The sequence below is a fragment of the Mus caroli genome, unplaced genomic scaffold (genome assembly GCF_978045245.1).
Source record: "Mus caroli unplaced genomic scaffold, Mus_caroli_1 scaffold_6, whole genome shotgun sequence".
NCBI classification, from domain to species: Eukaryota; Metazoa; Chordata; class Mammalia; order Rodentia; family Muridae; genus Mus; species Mus caroli.
Genome location: NW_028227261.1, coordinates 52,639,834 through 52,663,906, shown reverse-complemented (window position 1 = coordinate 52,663,906; position 24,073 = coordinate 52,639,834). Strand labels below are relative to the sequence as shown.

Genomic DNA, 24,073 nt, shown 5'->3' with positions numbered 1-24,073 from the left:
TGATTTTCAGTGTATAGTAATAGTATTAGCTCACTTCTCTGAATCTTTGTTTTTATTAAATTTTGTAATTACTAACCTCCTTCCCCCCCCCACCCACCCCTTATCTTATTCATGATTTCAGCAGTCATTTACCCAAATCCTGTCCTAATATTAGGCTTCCTCAAGTTCATTCATTCCATACACTCCATTTGACTTCATTTGTCGAGAAAAGAATTAAAGTGAGTTGTCGCTCAGAACATAACCACACTCTGCCTCAGATGGGCCTCAGTGTGTTCTTTCGGCTCGCTATAATTCATGGAGAAAACTGAGCACACGGAATCGGAATGGTGTTCATGCTTTGGGGCAGTGTTTTTCTATACTGGCTGCTGCAGAGATCTCCCGTTACAGCCAGGAACGTTGGTCCTACTCAAACCTCGTGTATTTTATTTCAAGATGAACCATGGAGGGCTTGAAAACTGGAGACAAGTAGGAAGCTTGTCAAAATGTCTCCTGCCAAGGTCCCTAGTTTCTGTTGTTTCAATTTGGTTTCATCTGCCCACTAAAGTCCTCCCAGACCTGGTCTTTACAATCCTGTCTGCTTTGGGTCACATGACCGCCATTTTTCTCAGCAGTAACTCTGCAGCGGCATGACCAGCCAGCTTGTGTGCTGTTGTTTCTGGTTTTCCCCAAAGGCTGTGTTTTGCCTAAAATGACAACTGACCATAAGCAGTGGATTGGGGGAGGTTGAAAATCCACAGCAAGTTCCCTAAATTGGAGAATGAGCAGTCCCCTCCCACCTCCACAACACTTACCTGCTGTTTCCTGTGCCGTTTGTATTGCGGCAATTACATGGGTACCAATGAACCAGTCTCAAAATCATAAGTGAACTAACATTTTTAGAGCAAGTCTGTGCCACATTTGGTAGTGTACCTCAGGAAACTGAGGCAGAGTGAATCACGGGTTCCTGAACTACAGAGTGAGACTCTAACTCCAAAAATAAAATAACAGCAACTCTAAACTCTCCCCCACACAATAATTCATAAGAAAATATCCATAAAGAACTTTTAAGTGGGAATATTTTTACGAGAGCCATGATCATAGAGTATGAACCCAATAAAGCATGAGAAGATAGGTGTTTCTGTGTATCATTGCCCCCAAAATAATGAAGAGTTTTTACAAACTGTATAATTTTTAATTTAAGAATTTATCAAATTTTAAAATACCATTATTTTTTCACATGACTAAAAATTTTACATCTCAAATGTGCTAGGGTAGAACTTTTCTTACGCACTAACTGTGTAATCTGCCCCAACTGTAGACAGCTGGGGATGTGAAAAGATGCCCTTCTAGAATGGAGGAGATATCTAGATGACTCTTGTGCTAGAAAATGCCCACAGGACCAGCACTGTCTGATGTAGAGGAGGAATAGACCTATTGCTATTAATGAAAGAAAGAAAGTGAAGTTGTAAGAATCAGATGAGAGCTAGCGGGAGAGATAGCAAAGCCTTATCTCTCCTTGCAAATATCCACCTATTACTTGCTTCTTACTTCAATTCAGTGAGTGTGAGAAGTTTTGTTTCTCTGTGGATCTATTTAGATGTTTGTAAACTATTTCCCAGACTGCCACTGCTAAATGATGAAAGACAGGCATTTGCTACCCTGTTATTTATAACAGGGCAATTCCCTGGCAATTATGCATTGTGATTTGCATCTTTAATGTGGCAGGAATCTGTAACAAAGCAAAAGTAACCAAGTGAGTGTCCATCAAAGTCCAAAGCAGGGACTTTGATGTTTCCTTTGGTCCGTAACCTGAGTAAAAGTGACTTATTCTAAGTAATGCAATATAAAATATTTTCTCTAATGGGGGGTAGCAGTTCTAAATTTTATAAACTTTCTTGTGGGGGGGGGGGCGGGGGAGAGTTAGTCTGCAATGGAAACAAAAGATGCTGTATTTTGTGAAGCGTCTAACAAAAGATGCTGTATTTTGTGAAGCGTCTGTATCCATATGCCTATGTGATGGAACAGATGTTCTCCTGAGTCATTCCACCAGCAAGGAACCTAAGAGTACAGTTAAGTACTGACAAGTAGCATCCTGGAACCTAGGGCTGCAGAGAAGACTCAGTGGTTAAGACTCCAGTTCCAAGGAATCCCGCACCCTCTTCCAGCCTCTGAGGGAGCTGGCATATATGTGGTGCACCAGCATTACATGCAAGCAAGACACATACAAAATATGTTAATTAACTGGTTAATTTACTTTTAAAAGTGCTTGCTGTTCTCCCATAAGGCCCAGGATTAATTCTAAACAAACTTTATCAGATGGTAAACAACCCTAAATCAACTCCAGAAAACCCAGTGCCCTCTGGCTTCCATGGGCATAGCATGCACTTGCCTTCCCAACATTCCCCCCCCCACACACACACACACATACTCTAATACACACATTTATATATTCATATACATACACTCACACATACGCACATAGACACACACTCACAAGCACACATAGACACACTCAAACTCACATTCACATACATACTTTTTTTTTTAATCTTAGAACCTAAAGAATTGAAAAAGAAAAGTTTCCCTGCCATGGACCGTAAGTCTAGACAGCAGGTTAATAGAATGACTTCCAGAACCATCACTGTGCATGAAACATTTGCAGGATCCTAATTTCTGTGCTTCTCTGCAGTGAGAATAGGTTTGCCCATTACTGGTTTTATTTGCTTAATCTATTAAGGGTCTAATAACACCTTTAAAACTTGTGGCATTATATTTTGATTTCATATAGTAAGAAAAAGAAAAAAGAAGTTTCTTGTATTTGTAATTTGGTAAGAAGAGAGATTAAGGATCCAAAATAGTTGAGGTCCAAAGACCCAGCTCATAAAGCTGGGGCCACCTTCCAAAGATGTTCAGCCACAGTTGGAGCCATGATCAGAAATACCAGTGTGATGCCACCGCTCAAAATTCATGATCGTTAACTGTCAAAGGCAGGTACAAGCAAATTAATGGCACTGCTCCCAAAGGAACCCTGGATGTATTCTGCTGCTTTGTGGTCAAGTTAAAAGCTAACTCCTTTCTCCTGGGGGAGATGTATGTGCCAGGCGATCTTGTTGAGATGTCAGGGCTGTGCTGGGATTTGTGTTGACATACATCTAGCCCCTTGAGAACTGCATTGGAGAGAAGTATTCTTGCAGAAATCAATTATTAATAATAGTCCCTGAGATGGTAGGGCATAGCCCCTTCCCTGATTTCCACCACATTGATAGATGCTAAACCCTGACTCTTTTTAATTCAGTTTTTCCTCATAGAACCATCTCGAATACACTCATCGATTTCCATCTTCATCCTAATCCCAATGTCTTAACCTTAAGTTCTTTCCTTTCGCCATGAAAATCATCCCTGCCTTGGTCGGTAAACGTGCTTCTCAGTTTCCTTTGGAATCTGTCCTTGTGTTTTTGTTTTCCATTCGTTTATGTTTCTTTGGTTTGTAGTGTCAGAAGATGATGTTTTTTATGACAAACTGCCCTCGTTTGAAAGGCGCTGTGACACGCCTGCAGGTACGGTGCTAGCTGAGTGATCTCTGGACACTTAGAGTTTTCAAATCCAAGCTATTTTCCATCTGAATGCTAGAAGCTTCATTAGACATCCTCCTCCCCTCATGAGTCCCAGTGCCTCTCAGATGCACCCTGTACATGTCCCGACCATTGCGGAACTCATGTCACTGAACCTATTTTAAGTGGACATTTTATTATAAAGCAACAGGTTGCATGACAGTTTCTCAAAAGAGAAAAGGCTCAAACCAGGTGAGAGTCATTGCTGTGTGAATTTTCAGAGGAAGGAGTGATTTAGGTACCCAGAATCTATTGTCTGCTTTCTAATTTAGCAGTTAACAAGGCACCATTGGAAGTGTCTCTTCTCTTTAGTACGGAAGTAAAGGGTGTGTTGTGACTGGGTGCCTAAGGCAGTTCCCAGAAAGGGACAGGAGGTCTCTGACATCATCTGCGGACTTTACATTGATATGCAATGCTAAGCGAATGTTGCATATAAGCCACTAGCCAAGTTTATCGTTTGTGCCAACAAGCAAGAGGATGACACTGAAGATGAAAACGATACAGCAATTGCTGAATGAAAGTTTGCCCAAATTAATGCAGTTGAAATATGCTGACACCCCTGCATGGCCAGGAAGACATCTGCTCCATGTTTACAAGTGCCTAGCCCTCAAGCTACCTACATGCGTGTCCATCCCTTCAGTCTCCATAGCTTCGATTTTGCTTTGTTTGCTCAATTTTAAGGAAAAAGAAAAACCAAACAGCTCTAGACCGCCAGCCTTCCCTTTTTCCTGCACGCTAACGGCATGCAGTGCCCCGCCCCTCCCCGTAGTGAGATTAATTACCTGCTCTGTGACTCACATCGTGTCCTTCTCTCTCCCTTTCCTTAACCTTCCCCATCCCGCTTCAACTCCTGGCCAAACAGAGAATGAACAGCCCTCCCTCGTTTGGTTTGACAGAGGAAAGTTTTATTTGACTTTTGAAGGTAAGTAGTGCATAGCATACCAGATTCTAATCCATAGTCCTGTGTTGTTTTTATTCTCATTTCAAAAGCCCCAGTTTTTCTTCAAAATTTCTGATCTTGCTTTCTCCATTGAAAAATGCTATGGCTACTTAGAAAGCATCAAGTACTAAAGAAGGCATTTCATGAATTTGGTTTGTATGTGTTCTTCAATTATCCACGTTGAACAAATTAAAGCTGATTTGCAGTTGACCTCGGTTACTTAATTAATGATGGCCAATTAAAAGCAGAACAAAATGGAGCCTTCTTTAGGTAAGGAACTTGACTCTGTCAACCAGGCTCTTGCCTAACCCTTTTGCAAGTGTGTGTGGCAAACTCAAGCACGTTTGGGGTTGCTTTGGAAAACTGACATTCCAAATATAGAATTCAATCTTGTAAACTGTAAATATGCATGTACATGTGTGTGTGTGTGCATGTGTGTGTGCGTGTGTGTGTGCGCGCGCGTGTGCATGTACTCGTGCATACATGTGCATATTATGAATGTTCACAAGGGAATCAGACAAACAGAGGCAACAAGGAGTGTTAGAAGAAACTTTCATCTGCATCTCCTGAAATTGCTACTGTAATAAAACTGCAATAAAGTAGACCAACCGCTGTTGAACCTGCCATTCTAGAAGGTTAAAAAAAAAAAACACATAAAAATAATGTCAAATTTTTAAACTCAAGGTTTGACCATCTATTATATCTTCCATCAAGGGTTAGCAGTCTAACCCTTAATTCAGTCTAACCCTTAGTTAAGTGTTTAACTTCTAACTCATCTTCATGGGCTGGAAATTTGATTAAGTGGCACACTTAAACTACCAGTGTGGGGAAATGAAGCACTTTACCTAATTAATCAGCCATTTTATGCATAAGGATTTATCATATAAGGTCTTATTTGCGTAATTTTAAATAGTGAAGTTTTATACCAGGGTCAAAAGTTGGTATAAAAAAATGACAAAAATATGTATATGTAATTTTTTTCTTCTTAGAATAGATATCAATATAGAACTTGTCTTTGTGTTTCATGACAACAGGAACTTGGGTGTGTTTTAGTGCAGTTTTTAAAATTATAGTGGCTGAAATATATGAGCAGTATGAAACACAGGAAAATGAAATTCACCCACAGTGAATTTTTCTTGTAAGACGGGAGCCCTTAATGCAGAGTAGCTTGCAGAAAACATGGTCTATTGTTGTGGGAAATATTAAAAAGGTCAATCTGCCATGTCTCTTGCCCCGCTGGTCTGTGTTCCCGCTCTAGTAGAGTACTGGCGGGCCCAACACTATGTCCCTCCACGGTCCTGCTCGGCGTGTTCTCACCACTGAGCTATTCTCTCCCAGCTATCGAGTTCACCTCATTTCCACACGGCAACGCCCCACACACCCCACGATCAGCCATCTCAACACCTAGTTACACAGTAGAAACATGACTCTTAAGGCTTAATTATCCAATCAGATTTATATAACAATAAGATCACAATTTACAAGATGCCAATACGGTACTTTCAGAGCCAATTAATAAAGATAAAGCTTTAACCCAAGTATTCTAACCTTGTGAAAATCTTAGCTACTTGTGGCTGCTTGAAACCATACAGAATCATGATCTTCTTCCTGTCTGTCTGCATCCATATTGGCCTCTCCTCTTCTCCCCTCCTGCTACCTCTCCATCTCTCTCCCTGTCCCCTAAACTCCTAGCTCCACCTCTCTTTTCCTGTCCAATCACAGGTCTGCCACTGCCCTAATGTGATTGGACAGAGAAAATCCTGCAACATTTCACCCTTTCTGTTTAATTAAAACAAACAAACAAAAACAAAAACATGACTTTCTCTCAAAATACAAATTGAACACAACTATTACCATATTGTAAATTATATGGTATACGATAGATCTAACACCCAGTCCAACATTTTTGCCAATAAAATTGAACACTGTCCTCTATCCTAACTTAGAAAACTATAGTTCTGTACCTGGCTATGTCCTGCCTTAAGATTGAATGTCAACTGAAAACCATTCTCTTAAATCTGTTCCTCTCAAAGTAAAAAGCCTGGGTTGGCTAGACTATATAGTTTTTCAACCCCATCATAAATCCAAGAATGACTGATAATAACTGAAAATATATAGGAAGTGTAACACAGCTTCCAAAACTAGCCAATTGATAGAGACTGCTGAACACCTGCACAGTTCTTTACTTCAAAATGTTGGAGCATCAGTCTTTAGCCTTCTGGGCCAGGGCCATCTGACACACCTAGAGAAACAGGAATATTAAGGACTAGCCTACTCTGTCACAGCAGAATTAAGGTGTCCTAAACCTGTAATTGTGTTCTTTCTTTGGACAATATTATGTCTGTAGATGAAAAAAGGCAATTTTTGTCTAGTTGTCTCACCACAACTGGAGTAACTCATAGATATTCAATTTCTTCTTTGAATCCAAGACAGAGAACGCTGTCAAGCACAGACTAGTCTCAACAACAAGTGAATAAATAACATTAAACGTCACATTCTGTGGATTTCTGATGTTTTTGAAAACCAACTGTCTATGTAAAGTAATCTGGATTGCTGTCTGTTAACTACTCTCAGCTGTTTCTAGTTAAAATCTTGAAAACCCCCAAACAATAAACTCAGAGCCATGAATTTGTTATTTGACCCTAAATTCACAAACTTAAACATCTCAGATCTGATTATAAAAACAGCAAAAGAAGGACTAGGTCTAATCCTTGTATTTTCAAATATTTAGTGTCAATAGAAGAAATTTATACTAGGTAACCTTGATTTTGCATCATAATAAATTCTGTACCAAATGAACTTATGACTTCAACCCAGTAACAATTATAAAGATGTCTATCAAATGAGGTTATGGCTACACAATCAATTCTAGCTATTTCCTCCCTGTTCCAAATATGAGCATTTTTACATTCCCTAGAAAGACAACAACTTATTAATAACTCTCTCCAGCCCCAAAGCCCAGGGAACTGGGTTAACAACTCTTCATAACTTCTTCAAGCTGAATATGGGTGTTGAGATATTATGAAGGGGGCCGGGGAGAAGGGTAGGGAAAACAGGATTGATCAGTCTCTGATATCTGTGTTTTCTTGACTGGATCCAGCTGAAGTCCAGGACATCAGGAGTTCAAAACAAAACTTCAGTATCATCAAGATATATTTTTTGTTTGATTTTCTGGAATCTAGTCCTCTGGAGGTCTCCGTCCATCATATCTGATCCACATAACTCTGGAAGATGTAAATACCTCAATCACCTTTTCCCAAAACACAAAGACAAAAACCTTTTTTTCAAAATAAGCATAGCCTTGAACCAGTAACGAGAAAAGCCTTCATTTTGACCTCTCTCCCAGAGGAATAATATAAGCATAAAACTCAACATCACACCTATTTTGAAAATTAAAACAATCTAAAACAAATGAAATAAACTAAAATATTGTATGTGCCTATATTTAGGCCTTTCCTATGTTGCCAAGAGGATATAAAACCCAATATTCCTGTAAAGTCCATGTTAGACAAAATACGAGTATCCTGTGAGGCAAGGAGTCTATCTTTATGCCATCTTAATACAATTGAGTCACACTTCTATTTGTACCCGCTTATAAGCAGGCAGCTAGTCAAAGCAGGAACTAAACCCAGAATTCCCATGGAGCCCACATTAGACAGAATTTGAGTATGCCGTCATGACATATTAGAGCAATATATCTTTGTACCATCTTTCTGTTAGCTCTCTGCCTAGAGCCACAGACATTTATTTTATTAATACCTGTTCAAAGCAGGCAATGGTTTTCACTGTGCTCTCTACTCTGGAGTCAGTGACTACTATTCCCTATCCTAGTTCAAATTAAATCAAAACAAATGAAGTAAACTAAAACGACAAACCAAAAGAGATGGCAGATTGACCATTTTAATATTTTCCAAAACCGTCTATGTAAACCTTTCTGATGCCCTGAAGCCTTTTCCCAGTGTGAGCTAAGAACTGGTACTAGGTGATTTTTCTGAGTTGCCCTTTTTCTCGTGTGCCTTTATCACCTGAAGCTGTTAGTTTTCTAATAAGAAAGATGGTAAGCCCACAAACCCGTGACCCCCTAAATTTTCTCTTTCAACCAGCTGAAACTAAAGGGTCCAGGTGAGACTGGTGGGCCGAAGCACCCCTGTAATTCCAGCACAGAGAGTCTGATGCATTCGAGAGTAGTCAGGGATAGTAGCAAGCTCCATGCTGGAGAGAACCTGTCCAAAACCAAACAAACACAAAATGTACAGGCATCTTTTTATTGTCGAATACATCAGTAAAGTGATCGAAGTAGCTTTGGGATGGGTTGCTTCAAGATGAGTTGGAAGCTAAAGTGCACACAAGCCCACAGCTGAGCCTGCCAAGACTCTAACTCTTGTTCAGCTGAGCCACTAATGAAGTCTGCACTCCAATTTTTAAGCCAGGAAATTAACTAATGTAATAGAGCTTCATACGTACAGATCAGTCTCTAGGGGGTTTCGCCTAGGAAAACCTGAAAAGATGGCAAAGATTATTTTCTGTTGTCATGATAAAATGACGTAGACGTGGCTGTATAACACCCTGAGAACGTGGCCCCACCACAGTGTTTACACTCCAAAAATCCATCCAACACATTCTGTTGAATAGCATTTTAACAGAGTCTCTGGGACGTTCATGTTTGTTCACATTTATTTTTATTAATCACACCTTTCTTCAATGCTTCATCCAGAGAAAGAAGAACTTGAAGGTTCTCTTGTCAAAATCTTCGCTTGTTTTAAGAAGTTTTGCATTTATTTTCCGACTTCTGTACCATTTTTGTGTTTAAAACTTCACTGTTCATTGTTTTTTTCTGCTCACATTTGTTCTTAATCATGATTAGGATTCTACACTCGTTCCATTCATGTTTGAGTCATTGACCAGTCTGTGAACACTGACTAGTGAGTTCAGTTTGAAAAGACATGAAGTACCTCAGACTTGCTAACAAATGAGGTACAAGGCCTTAGACCAGGGTTACAAATTACAGTGCTTCTAAATATATCTCAATGCTTCTAAAAATATATTTTACAAATATCTTTGCTAGAAAATTTAATGTATATTAAGCTTATTAAGAAAATTATTTAAATGCTAGTAACTTTTAAATCAACCAAAAGAAAATCTGGGCTTGAGACGAGTCTCAGTTTAGTAAAGACTTTATTATCACACAAGTATGAGGAGCTAGCACCCACCTAAAGACCCAGGTACCACCATTCGCACTATAATCCCAGCACTGTGGAGGTGAAAACTGAAGGATCTCAGGAGTCAGTCTAGCCAAATGGTGAATTTCAGGTTCAGCAAGAGACTCTACCTCAAAAGTAGGGAGCAGAGCAATTGAAGAAGATACCTCTGACCTTTGCCACATACCCACATGTCATGCCCATACACAAGGCACACACCTGAATGAACACTCACACGCACACACACACATGCACACACACACGTGTAGCTGACTGCTGAAGCCATCAAGTATCCTCAGGTAGAATGAAATTATATTTCCGTGACAAATCACTGAGCCTGACAGATATTTCAATTCTGTAGTGCCTTTTAATGTCAAGATGTTTCCAAAAATGCACTGCCTTTCTCCTTCATGGCTCTTTAAACTATAAAAGCATCTTGCATCTGGCAGTGAAAATCAACAACAACAACAACAACAAATCCTTGTGGCCATGAGTCATCTTGTGTCTCAGACGTGTCACACTGTCCTCTGTGACCCTGCTCCCCTTGGCCCAGCATCCTTGGCACCCACTCTCTACATTTTCACTCTCTTTGCTGAACTCACTTCAGGGAACACCCTCACTTCCCTAACTGAATCCCCACTCTCTCCAGGGACCCACATCTCTCTGAAACAGCCTCCACAGAATGTGTTTCACTTTCCTGGGGGCCACATGCCATCGGACTGAAAATCAGGCTTAAATTCCCACAGCCCTGCTTTGCATGTCAAAACCTCCTGATTTAGATATTGGTCATTTGACCATCTATCCGATCACTCCACTGGCTTCCCTCATTATTCCTTGACCCCTGACCTCAGGGCCTCCCTCTGCATTTATCTGTGAAGTACCAGCAACTTCATTTGAATCATCTTCATTTTCAAGCACCATCTCTTCCGGTTCTGTGGGGATGACCCATCCCCAACATGGTCTCCAGGGCCTCAACAGTTTCTTCATCCCCAACTTGGTTCCTCCACTCTGCTCAGCATCAGCACCTTGGAAACAACGCTTCCTGGCAGGGCTCCGTTTAGCCATTTCATAACTAAAGCGTGTCACAAGTCTTATATAATAGGAACTATGTTAAGCACTAATTCTCGCTCATTCAACAGCATCTATTGAGCATGAGATGCATACAAGCGCCTTGCTGACCACTTCACACTAGGGGAAAAAAAATCCCTGTTGCTACATAGCTTACTTCCAGCATGCAGAATAAAAAATAAGGAGAGAATTAAGTGTCATCTATAGTAGGGGGATGGGAATGAGTTCTATATGAGAAATAACACCTGGAAAAGGCTGGAGCATGTTAGGAGAAGAGAGGAAATGAATAAAAATAGAGCAGTGCCCAAGCACTCACTCTGCAGGAAGCACCTCTGTGCTGTCATTTCACCTACACCAGCCACTGCTATAGAAAATGAGATTTGGGTAACAGCTTTCCAGAGCCTCACAGCCGGCAGAGTTAGAGGTTTAAATTTCAGCTGCTTTGTGGAAAACACCCTGCGCCACTCCCTCAGCCCACAGTACTCAAGAGTCTCAACAGCAGAGCAGGATTTTCCCTCCTCCTCTCATTCCAGCTCTCCAGCTCTTTTCTTCCCAGGCACAGCTTGCCTGGGCCTCCCAGAAACCTCCTCTCCCACCCTTTCTACTCTGACTCTGCCCACCAGCCCAATCTGCCATTCGGATTCTTTTCTATATCCTGACCAGATCCCAGAGAGTGAAGATATGTTTCTGGAAGCACCCTGGTCATCTCTGCAATAAGATACTCTATTCTCTCTGAACTTGTGTTGTCTCCGAGAAACAGCACTCCAGATGTCTGACCAACCTAAGCAGGCTTTTTAGTTTCCCTAATTGACCGCTGGTAAGTCATAACTTCATGCAGGAAACACACGACCACCGCTTTGTCTGTCTGTGTGTCTCTTTCTTGTGGTTCTAGGGATTGAACCCATAGTTTACAACCCCTAGGCACGTGCCCTGTCGCTGACCTTCATCCCAGCATCACTCACTTCTCTTCACACAGACATGTATTGAAAACTGTAAGAGTTTGGAAAGGCTCAACATTCTTCTCATCACAAAATTTCTAATTAACTCACTTGGAAGTCATTAAGGAAAGGAAAATTGAAAGGTGTGGACAGTTTTCTGGGAAGCATTTGCTTTGCTAAATTCCTAGAGTTCTTCTGGTGGGAAGGGTTCCCCAGTTGTACCTTTCCCATTCAGGGTAGGTACAATATTTTCAATGGACAAACATGAAAGCGAATGAGCACTCACTGCAAAAGTCGCCGCGTTGGGTTGTCAGGGTGGTGAAACAACGCCGGAACATAAAAAGCATCAGTTCAAATCAGTCTTCATTCCAAATGCAGGCATAGTCCGTACCCTTCTGAGACTGTGTGTTATCTGCCGTATGCTGATGAACTATCCAATCCTTTCCCTTAATAATGAAGCTCACACAAGGGCTTGATGCTTTGCTTTAACATACTAACTCAGTTTAAAAGATTAAAGTGCAATTGAAAAATGCAAACTGTGCTACCAGGGAAATCTGCAAAGATTTAGATTTTCCCATTTTCTCTTCATAGTAAACTCATCACCTGGCTCTGAAAATCCCTCAGAATGAACAGGTGGATGTTGACTTGTTCTTGCTGTCTGAAGACATCATCCCACCTCACTCACATTTAGTGTAATGCAGGCATGCTGCAGACAGAATGGGCAGAGTGTGCCTTATTCGTCTTGCTTGAACATGATATATAGGCAAAATGTGTGTAGGGGCACCTGAGAAGGTCATGAATGTCCAGAACTCATGTCAGAATCTCTCTGACTATATAATTGTGGGAAAATTTAATGTATGATAGCTTCTGGGCCAAGTCTGTTGCCAGGCAGGGCATACCTGGATAGTGAAATGGTGACTTATGTATTTATTTATTTTGCATATCTAAGTACCACTATCTTTGCCAGTAATGGTGCTGCAGGATGTTATGGCTAACCCATATCGTAGTGCATTTCTGAGCTACCACTGCAATAGCATTGGCTCAGGTTGTTCACACCATGACCTAAGGCTGTGGCACTCTACTACTAACATCTCAAATGGTGAGCAGAGATGCAGGAACTTGGGAAATGTCTTCAAGGTAGCACAAAGTCCTGTGATTAAACCATTCATGGGGGAATTATTAAGTCCTAAAAGTTATGTTTTAATCACCATAGTATTCAAGTCTCTGTTGTGCCCAACAAGACTCCTAATCTTGAGGGCTTAATGTCACTTAGTCTGTGTTTTATAAACTTCAGAATGGAAGGGATGGTAGCCACCCAGCAAGATAATTAAGAAAACCAAAAAGGACCAACTTGTCTTTTGTTTGTTAAATTATTATATCACCTGAAAGGATTTGGTTTTGGTTTTTAATTATCAATGCTTTGAGGTGCATTCAAACTGAGTAAGAAAAAAATGAAGTGATGTGACCAAAAAGGTGCTGAGTCCCAGACACTGTGCTTTCTAGATTCTGGCATTTTCCTTCTCTCTGATGTCACCTTTTATCTCCTTGTCAGTAGTTAGGCCAGGATTTTCTTGTGTATCCATCATATTCAGCCCGTGGTGTCTTTTCCTCATTTTAAGACAATGATGGTCCAAAGTGCATTGTGTATTGAACTGTATTGTGCTCAAAAGAAATTGAACACAATCCAACAGATCGACAAATATGCCCAAAACAGGAGACCTGCTATACTTATAGAAACTTTCACCCCTCAGAGAGGAGATGAGCCCCAAGTGCACATCACACTTGCCTGGGTGCAGAAGGAAATTGTCGAACAGGAAGATCACAAAGCCATAAGTCCTAGAAGAAGAGTTATTACACGGAGACAACTGGAAATCTGAAGCATGAGTTTGGCACTTCCCTAGAGCAGAAAAAGGAAATAGCCCATGATTAATAGATCAGAAAAGCTAACAAAGATTCGCTTGTTCCTTCCCTTGGTGGATACAACTATTCCATCAGTCTTCTTGGCTAAAGGCCCTGTGTTGGAACATTATGAAGATCAAACAAAATGGCGTCTGCTTTCTAGAAACACACAAACACCAGGAGTGAAGTACTTCCCATAAGGTGGCTTTAGCAAAGGCATGGGAGAGTTGTGAAACTCTAGAAAAGCACAAGGGGTTAACTGAGAAGAATCAGGAGCATCTTCTTAGAGGGAAGGGGACTTGCCCCAGCTGACGTTAAAGAACCAGGATTCACAAAGCTAAGTGCACAGGCTTGAGAGAGTGACTTAAACGGAGTCGGAGTCGAGGTGAGAAACATCTAACTGGTACTCGGCACTGATAAATCCTGGGCAAGTGAGGAATGTTTGCAAAGATGGACCAAGTAAATCAGGACCACATTCTAAAGTGCTTTGCCTGCTTGGAGAAAGAATCTGTAATGCAACCCTGTTCAAGGTGAATTTTAATACCTCGTAGTATGGCAGAAAATTGGAAGGCTGAGTCTGCCTTCAGATAAGGAGCCATCTAAGGAGCCATGGACAGTCACACCTCCGGCACTGCCACGTGTCGTTTGTTCTCTGAAGTTAAGCAGGGCTCTGCCTGTTTAGTACTTGGATGGGAGAACCAGGGAGAAGTCTGTCATTAATCAGGAGGAAGAAATCAAGTAACCGTGATGTGACCAGGAAGAAGGACTGAGGTTCCTGTGCAGAATCCATTGAAGATTAGTACAAGAAGAAATGGACTGTAAAAAACAGGGAGCTGTCTGCTGAGTGTGACAGGCTCTGGATCCATAGACAGGAAGGTTTAGAGCAGCTGCAACAGAAGTTGCTCCTTTGTGGTTTTCTTAAGGAAAAAAAAGAATCAGCGATTAATTTTGAGTGGGCCAGTCAACAGTTACATTTTTGTAGAACCTATTAATGGCCTAAAAGTCTTGCTGTCTTCTCTCTGTTGCCTGTTCCTGACTGTGGCAATATCTAAAACCCTGTGGCATCCTAAGTGTGACAACCTGACCACTAGAAGGGAAAACTGCAGAAGAAAAGCGTTAGCTTCTTCCTGGTTGCTATCAAGAATACAAGTTAACAGGGGACTTGTGGGATGTTTCTCCCCTCCCGACCTGCTGCCCGTCAGTGCTTCCAGCACTCTTGCGCCTGTATCCTTCTCTGTGATATAATCTTCTATTACCTCTGCCTTTTCTCCCTTCTGACTCTCACACATGGATGCTTACAGACTTGAGACTGAAGGGATATTTATATTTGTTGGCTCATATCAAATAAAAATGAAATGGTTCACAATAAAGTAACTGAGTGTTAAATTGTATAGTTCTTTATTAGTAAAAAGAGTTACTTTTATATAATACTTCATTTTTTTTTCTTTTTCCATGTAGCAGGTAGAGAAAAAAATTAAGTTCACTACCTACCCCACATAATCTTAGGGTCATATAAGTCATGCTGAAGAAGTTTTCTGTCCTGTTAGGACAGCCAGTATTACAGAGTTTGACTAACATACTCCCTTAAGGTAGATTCAGCATGCAAATGCCTGCTGGTAGGCTCACAGTTATAGCTGTGAAAGGAGTCAAGACTCTTTCTGTAGGTTCTCAGGATTAATTATAATGGAACTGTATTGACTAATTTTTTTCATGCTTACTAACTGTAACAGGTAGGCATGTGGTAGGGAAAACAATGATTAAATTTGTAGAACTTGGCTTAGGTACTGTGCATTTGTTATCAATGTTATTACAGCTGTGCTCATTCAGCCAGTGATTGTTTACTGGGTACCTGCTATGTGCACCGGTACTGTGAAAGCTATCGGGACACAGCAGTCAGGAAGAAAAGCATGTCCTCACCTTTATGATGTACAGAACCCAGACATCAAATGAACAGTGACACTAACATGTAAAGAATATTATTAGTAAGGAGCTACAGTGCCCTGGGGGCATCCATCAGTGTCTTGTGCTATTTTCTCCTTTAACCTAAGGGCAATGGAAGAAATAGGAGTGATTTAGGTCTAGGTAGAGTTCTCTGAATACTGCTCACTGTTGCTGTGTTAGCATTCTGAAACATCATCAGATGCCATAGGTGTGCTACTGTAACTGTAAGTTGGTTTTATCCTAAATACTAGAGAGGAAACCCCCATTAGTTTATATCAGTGTACTTGGTAATAATTTACACATGCATATATACAATTACATATGGAGAGAAGTAGAATAGACATATTTTATATCTTAAATAGGGGTGTGGTAGTGGTGGTAGTGGTGTGTGTGTCTGTGTGTGTGTGTGTGTGTGTGTGTGTGTGTGTATGTGTGTTGAGTACACATACTGTTTAGGATCTGTAATAAACCTTGGGGGTTGGAACTACATCCTTAGCACGTTGTGTTATAATCTAAGTTTTGCATTCTTGCTCTGGAAGCTGGATAATAATGGCACCTTTCTATGCCACTGTGGTCAAGATGAAAGCCCAGCACAGTAGCATGGGTTCACTGTGAATGTGGGGCATTCAGTATATCTTAGCTTTTACCACCATTGTCCACCCTCACACATCCCTGGCTTGTGACACGTGCTGTCTCTGTGCCAATTTTGCTTGCTTTCAAGAAGTCTCTGGCATTTCAGTCTTCTACATAAGTAATCCCACAACATGATCTTCTCTGAGTTGCTACTTCACTTTCCTTTCTATGGACAGCAAGCATTTTTTCCCCTGGGTTGCTTATGGAACAAGAGGATGGTTGGACCCATAATACCACCTTCCTCTGCACCCGCATCCCCTGAGCTAATCCTTCAGACTGACTGGAGACTAATAGTCTAGCTGACGGTGAGCTCCTGTGCTAAAGCTGCGGGGAGATGGGCAGGAAAACTGGTTTTGTCTCGTTCTTTCATAAACCACAGCATTTGGCAGATTTGACAAGTAATTTCAAACCTCCCCAGAAGAAAATGAAGGGTAAGAAAGCAAAGAAAATCACTTTGCTCTTCAGTGGCCCTGAGCCTGCCTCAGACAATGGCTGGCCAATAATCTCTGTTGCTTTTATGTTTGCTGTGAGTCTTTTAGGAAGGACTAGCCACAATTTTAGGTTATATACTCCCATAATAGAATAGTCTTTTAAGGGCTGGTAGGCCTCATCAGTTCACCGCATGCCTAGCATGTAAGAGGCCCAGCACTACAAAAGGATAAAAGAAGGAAAAAGGGAGAAAACCTCCTTTATGAGCCTCTAGCTACCCTATGATGGGGGAGTGCCATAAATGAGTGGAGAAGGTACGCTGGTGATATAAAGAGATGGGGAGACTCGGGAGACACTTCCCTCTCACATCCTTTCTGTCTCTGGGTTTGAAACATATTTAATTCACATTACCTCCAAACTGACTTCAGACTGTTGGTTATGAAACATCCTTTCAAAATGTAAAACCGAAACACAAGCATAATTACACCTTATAATAGCTACTAACATAAACATATCCTTCCCACTTTTAAATATGGGGAAGATAAATAACACCGGATGTGTAGTAACAGTTGTGCACTAATTGCTTCACTGCATCCAAGATGGCTCTGACGGTCTCAGGAGGAGGAGTGTTCAGTTGTCACTGTTAGGAGTTCATCAATGATTTTTGCCATCATGCATGTGGCTGTCATTCCTCCAGAGCCTGTCAACCCATGGGACCTGGGGTAGAATTGTTTTTCTCTTCTACTGCTCTGCTTAGGAGTCACCAGGACGTGAGGAAACACAAAAGGAATGAGGCTGCTTTTGTGGTTGGCAGGTGATCAGTTATACAGGAGCTGTGTGTCTTCACAGTTACGGTTGTCTGCTGCTCAGCCGATGAGAACAAGCTTTTGTTGCCCTATGTGATGACAGAGAAGCATGAAGATGGCCTCTGATAAAGCCCCAGGGTTACTCCAGGAAGCCTGGTGAGGAAGCAGGGCAGGGTTGTCTTTGCAGGATACTATGGTGACACTGTATTGCTGAGAGGACAGGAACAATGGTTACTAGTGACGGCTCCTCCTGTCTATAGGTGGTCGCTGGCTTTGAACTATTAACTCACAGCTCATTGTCAATGAAACTGGCCACTCAAACTGTGGACTTTCAGGGAGTCAGTTCCAGGCAGCTTCCTCCTCCTCCTCTTCCTCCTCCTTCATCCATCCATACATACATGTCAGCCCCATTGGAAAAATAACTTTCAATAGTTCTCAAAATTGCCAGTATCCATTTTTTAACTGTAAGGAACCATGTAAGAAATTAAAAACAGAAATGTAGACACCTCTGTGTAAGATTTCCTAATAAATGCCATTTGATTATTCTCTTACTTGTGGACGTTATAGAAGAGACAAACATGTAAGGAAGTAAGATAATCTGTGATCTAATAACTGCAGACAATGCCTATTATTGTTCCGCTGTACTTCAGTTATGATATTTTCCCTGTGACTGTGACTCTGTGCATCTATGGCTTGCTTTTATGACCAAACAGCACATACACAGCACCTTATTTTAACTACCCTCGGTGCCATTACTAAGCACCTGAGAATAACCCACGGTTTGCTTTCTTGTGATCATTATATTGACTTAAACACTTTACTTGTAAAAATTTTTTAAAAATATCAAAAAGCACAAAGTAAAAATTTGGGGTGCCAAATCACACTTTTTTTATATTGATACAGAAAATATTTTTAATATTTTGTTAAATTCTTGAAGAAGCACCTTTCTGTACACACACATGCGCACACGCACACACACCAGTGTATTATTTTGTTGATACCGCAAATCCATCTAATGATACACACTCCACTGGTTTATTTTGAGGTGCAAAATAAGCTTCAATATAGAGACAAGTATTTGTTTACTAACCAATGACAAAGGATGATATCCAAGCCACTGTCTTCCACATACCCATCAGAAGTCACAGCTTCAGATACCTGAATGGTGACTGGAATCGGCACTTGATTATTAATTCAGTGATTTAGATTTGTTAAACATATTTATAATCTTGACTTTGTATGCTGTTTTAATTTTATTTGAATGTGATAACATTGATAGCTTAATTTTACAATACATAAAAAAAGAACTCCAGGATTTTAGCTACATTTATTTTTTTTCCAAGTTTATTTCTAAGTTTCTGCAAAGCAAACTGCGTCCCTGAAAATCAGCCAGAAGCTTTCACTACCCAAGTATTAGTCCATCGAGCCTGTCAGTCAGCCTGTTTGTCCCAGTTGTTAAGGTTACAGGATTTAAGGTCCAAGGAAGGTGCCTAGCCACATAAATGAGCTAATCTTCTGCATAAACTGATTTTTCACATTCTTGCTGCATCAAAGCATAACTTTTTTTTTCTTTTCCAAGCATTTTCAAGGGAAATAACATTTCCTTGTGTTGAAATTCAGTCAGATAGGTTAAGGGAAATTAATCTAAGTAGCTCAGCTGGGGAGACTATGAAAGAAGCTGGAAAAGCTCACCTGAGCTTGATTCAAAATTAGAGGGACAAAGGGACAAAGGCTCGGTGAGCTGCCCTTCCTGTAAGGCCTGGGTGTAGCTTTCCTAGCCCACTGTGCAGTCTTAAACCACTTCAAAATAAATGGAGGCAAGAAAACACATTAAACAGCTCAATAGAGCCGGGCGTGGTGGTGCACGCCTTTAACCCCAGCACTCAGGAGGTAGAGGCAGGCGGATTTCAGAGTTCGAGGCCAGCCTGGTCTACAAAGTGAGCTCCAGGACAGCCAGGGCTATACAGTGAAACCCTGTCTCAAAAAACCAAAAACAAAAAACAAAAACAACAACAACAACAAAAAAAAACCAAAAAAAACAGCTCAATAGACATTCTTAAGTTTTGACTTTCTTTTGATAGTTGATTTAAAAATAAAAAACTATCACATCTTTTTTTTAAACTATCACATTTTATGACAGTGTTTGAGTTAGCTTTCTACTAAAGAAGACACTGCGGTATGGCTTGCAAAGTATGTTCCCTTCCCTGGCTTATTCCATAACATGTTCAGAGTCTGCATTAGATACTTATCCCTCACCCCTCCAGCCTCAGTCCAGGGTAATAGTTCCATTGCCAAGAGACCGAGCAAGTGAGATCACCTGGTGCAGGGGCTAGCTCTAGAGAGTTGGTGGTGGCAGGAGCCCAAGAGCGTGACCTGGCCCCGCTGAGAGTTGGCGGGTTCATTTTTTAAATATTTCCCACAACAGGTACCCAGGAATTGCTATTACTTGGCTGGCCCTTCTAGGAGCACCAGAGGTGTGTTATTGTAATAACAAATATTGCACCTACCTTGAGTCTTTTGCAAGCTAACCATAATATAATGATTGCTGTTTTAAATAAGTAAAAATTAAAATACTTTTTTATTTTTAAATTAATTTTAATAAAACAAGCATTCCAACAAGTTTTATAGCCTATCATGATACAAATACTACACAAAGCAATTTAAACCAATATAGTAGGCACCTACTGTATAAATATATGCCAAACTAAACATGTATGCACAGAAACCATCAAGAAATCAGGTTGAGAGATGAAAGGAACCTGCAAATTTCCTTTGTACAGGAATCTCTAAACTTCCCTTTGCTTTGTACCTAAAAATTTATTCTAATTCAAAGACTAAACTGTAGTTCTATAACCTTACCCATGGCAGCAAAAGCACCATGGTCGTCAAGTGTATACCACAGTAAGGACTTCAGAAATACTGCCTCTAGTGGGTAATGCAAGTTGTTAGTGTTCTCTTTTTATTGATGCTATATTGAAGATGAGGAAACTAAGCCACAGAGATATCAAATGCCTGTCCTAGTGGACACCAAGACATCATACCTGGATGGATGTGGCCGTAGAGCCCATGCTCTCTTTGTTGATCTAGTGATCACATCCCCTCACTTGGAAGTTCACCTTGTGGTCAACTAAGCATTTAACGGACCACTGTTGTACACTCTTAGTGCAGTGGCTCTCAACCTTCCTAATGCTGCGACCCTTTAATTCAGTTCCTCGTGTTGTGCTGACCCCCAATCATAAATAAAACTGTTTCCATTGCTACTTCATAACTGTAATTTTGCTACTGTTGTCATGTAAATATCTGACATGCAGGATATCTGATGTGTGACCCCTGTGAAAGGGTTCTTTGACCCCCAAAGGGGTTGAGGATTTGCATGCTTGGCCCACAGATTGAGAGCTACTGTCTTAGTGTTAAGTTTTTCATTTGCTTATGTCTTATATTTACATGTTTGTGTCCTCGCCTCTGTCTTGTACACAGCAGAACCTGTATGTGTACTCAACCTGCCAGTGAGGGGAAGCTATGTCCAGAGCATTTGTTCTCTGTTATAAAGTTATTCTCACAGTGACAACCTTAAATATCTACAAAGCACCTGATACTGCAAGACAGAAATCTGAGTGTACACTGTCTGCTACCCCTGTCCTCCCAAGAGAAGTATGGGTAACCTGACTTCCCTATGGTCACAATGCTGTTTTCTTACAGATTTTTGGCCTTAAACATTCTGTTCCCTTGAAGTCGTAGGACAACACAATTTCAGATGTTTTTAAATTTTAAAAGCTCTTCTTCGTTCTCTTAGGCCATAACTTTGACTTTCTCACCATCGTTAACATTATCCTAGTTTCAGTCAGTAACCTCAATAAACAAAAACTCTGAAGTTTTATGGGGGACATGGAAGCACTCACTTATGACCAACCACACTGAGCACAGCATCTATGTGATATAGCCTGGCACTCTTCACAATTAAAAATGATCTATATTTGATCTTACAACTCAATAGGAATGATTTTTTTTCTTATCTTCAGGAAATAATGCAGAGGGAAAAGATCAATGAATATACAGATGAATTTAGATTACTACCTAGAAATGACCTGACATTTGGAAAAGTTTTGTAGAGGCATTAAATAGCTATTGGAAATTATACACAGACCAGAATGTGATGACCAAAGAAATACATAAAAACTAAAATAAAATAAAATACAAAGATGCTCTAATTTTGGCAAAGTTCAAGCCTATGAAAGAATTAGAACTGTAAATTGTGGGTACTTTCAGGTAAAAGTGTTCTCTGTAAATATTTATCTTATATATGTTTCTGCTTTTGTAACTGTATTGATCAAATCCATAAGAATGATTATAGTGTCCAAGAAGTGGACACAGCAACAGTAGAAGATGGTAGGGGCCACTAGGCGGGGTCAGGTGACAGGAAGTGAGAGATCTGAGTTAGAGCTTTGTCTTCATGGTCTCCCAGAGTTTGGTCTAACTGCTGAAGTGCTCCTGGGACCTTCTTATAAGCTCATCAACCAACTAAATCCCCCAGTTGGTTTTCTTTTTCCACATATCCATCTACTGAGATAGTTTTATTTGTCAAAACCACAAATGTTTGCCTTACTTATTCCAATGTTTTTGTTTTGTTTTGACTTTTGAGACAGTCTCAGTATGTAGCCCAGACTGCCCTCAACTTGTCATCCTCCTGCTTCAGCCTCCAGGATGCTGGGGTTATAGATATGCAACACCATGTCCAGATTGCTTGACAATTTTTCAATCTTAATATATAGGAATTTCATATTTATTTTTGCTACTTTTCGCATCAGTTTCATCTCAATATCCCAAGTTTTTAAAAATTCTTGAGCACATCAGTAAGCCTGTCTTACTCAGATAATCTCCATACTGTGTTAAGTTGTGACAATCATCATAAAAATAGCTAATTTGATGCTGTTACAGACCAAGAACTACTCTAAATGGAATACATTTTTATCCTCACAACAGGCCTACAAAATGGTTATGATTGTATCATTTCTGCCCAAAAATAGTTCAGACAAGTATCAGAAAAAGAAACAATCCCAGGCTGGATGCCAAATCCTATTCTCCCAGACTCGATCCAGTGTCATGGCTGAATGTCTATTCTAGTCTCCACACTGGTACCACCATCATCACTGGTACTGCCATCATCACCCCCATCACCCACCCCTAACAATTCTGGTAATAAAAGGCCAGTCTGTGAGCAGAGCTCCAGACCACTTACCAGCAATTCCTTCCTCAGTAAACATTTTTCCATTGATTCATCGCATGACTCATGTAATTGTCCATTCACTTTAAAAGACCATTATCCACCTAAATCATGTCACTTTACTCACAAAAAATATCCTGGCTATTCAAATGTTTTGCAATTTTGAAGAATGAAATGCCCATGATATTCTCTTTATCTGTTAACATCTGTAATTCTTATCAATTTTATTTTCTTTTTAAGGCGAGACCTCGGACTGGATAGATAGCTCAGTGGGTAAAGGGCTTGGCTACATATGCTTGTGGATCTGAGTACAATCCTCAGTGCCCAGGGCAAGCCAGGCATGGCTCTGTATGCCTATATGACTCCAAAACTGACGTGAGGCAGGTGGGTCCCAGGGGCCTGCTACCCAGATAATTTAGTGGAAAACAGCTCCAGCTTTAGTTAGAAATCACCAGATGAGCAAACAGATATTTAGGCGGTCATTAAAAACGTGGCTACAAATTTATTACACAATATGCCTTTATAAAAATATTAAAATGGGAGAGATGTTGGGAGCCATTAAGACAACACAATTGTCCTGATCTCTGAATTGGGCTTCTCCCCCCGAGAAGAAAAGGGGGTCAAAAGTGAGCCACTGACACACCGATTCCGAGAATAACCACAGAATGTTCCAGCCCTAAGTCATCGCCGATGTCCTGACCACACCCTGATACCACCAAGTTCCTGCTTCCCGTATAACGCCAAAAGAAAAAAATTTCTATTGCCCCCCTCCCACTGATAAGTACTTCTCCTTTTGCTTGTATTGCCCCACCTCTCCCGCTGATAAGTATCTGTACTTCCCCTTTTGCTTGTGCATTTAAACCTTGGGCCTGGCTAATACATTGGGGTCTTGATGCAAAAAAAAAAAAAAAAAAATTCTTGTCTCAGAAGATGGGACAAAAGGGACTGAAGAAGACATGCAATGTCAACCTCTGGTCCCTCCAGGCACACACAAGGGAAGTGAGTAGACTACATTATACTGAACATGATCTAAATGTAGAACACACACACATACACACACACACACACACACACACACACACACACACACACACACCGGATAGTCTCTCATTTTCTAGGGGACTTTTCTTTTGGTTTTTCGAGACAGGGTTTCTCTGTATAGCCCTGGCTGTCCTGGAACTCACTTTGTAGACCAGGCTGGCCTCGAACTCAGAAATCCACCTGCCTCTGCCTCTGCCTCTGCCTCTCTCTGCCTCTCTGCCTCTCTGCCTCTCTGCCTCTCTGCCTCTCTGCCTCTCTGCCTCTCTGCCTCTCTGCCTCTCTGCCTCTCTGCCTCTCTGCCTCTGCCTCCTCTGCCTCTGCCTCTGCCTCTGCCTCTGCCTCCCAAGTGCTGGGATTAAAGGCGTGCAC

The 24,073-nt window shown here is 40.9% G+C and overlaps 1 protein-coding gene across 20 annotated transcripts in view; it reads left to right on the top strand.

The window, feature by feature from the left end:
• Positions 1–24,073, top strand: part of Sgip1 (SH3GL interacting endocytic adaptor 1) — a 209,652-nt gene that overhangs the window by 161,712 nt on the left and 23,867 nt on the right. For 12 of the 20 annotated variants that reach the window (XM_085839147.1, XM_085839156.1, XM_085839144.1 and 9 more), the window contains one exon: positions 4,453–4,512. The exons of the other annotated variants lie outside the window; for them this stretch is intronic. In XM_085839147.1, the coding sequence (XP_085695273.1) occupies positions 4,453–4,512 (60 nt within the window). The remainder of the gene's footprint in view (positions 1–4,452; positions 4,513–24,073) is intronic. 20 annotated transcript variants of the gene reach the window in all.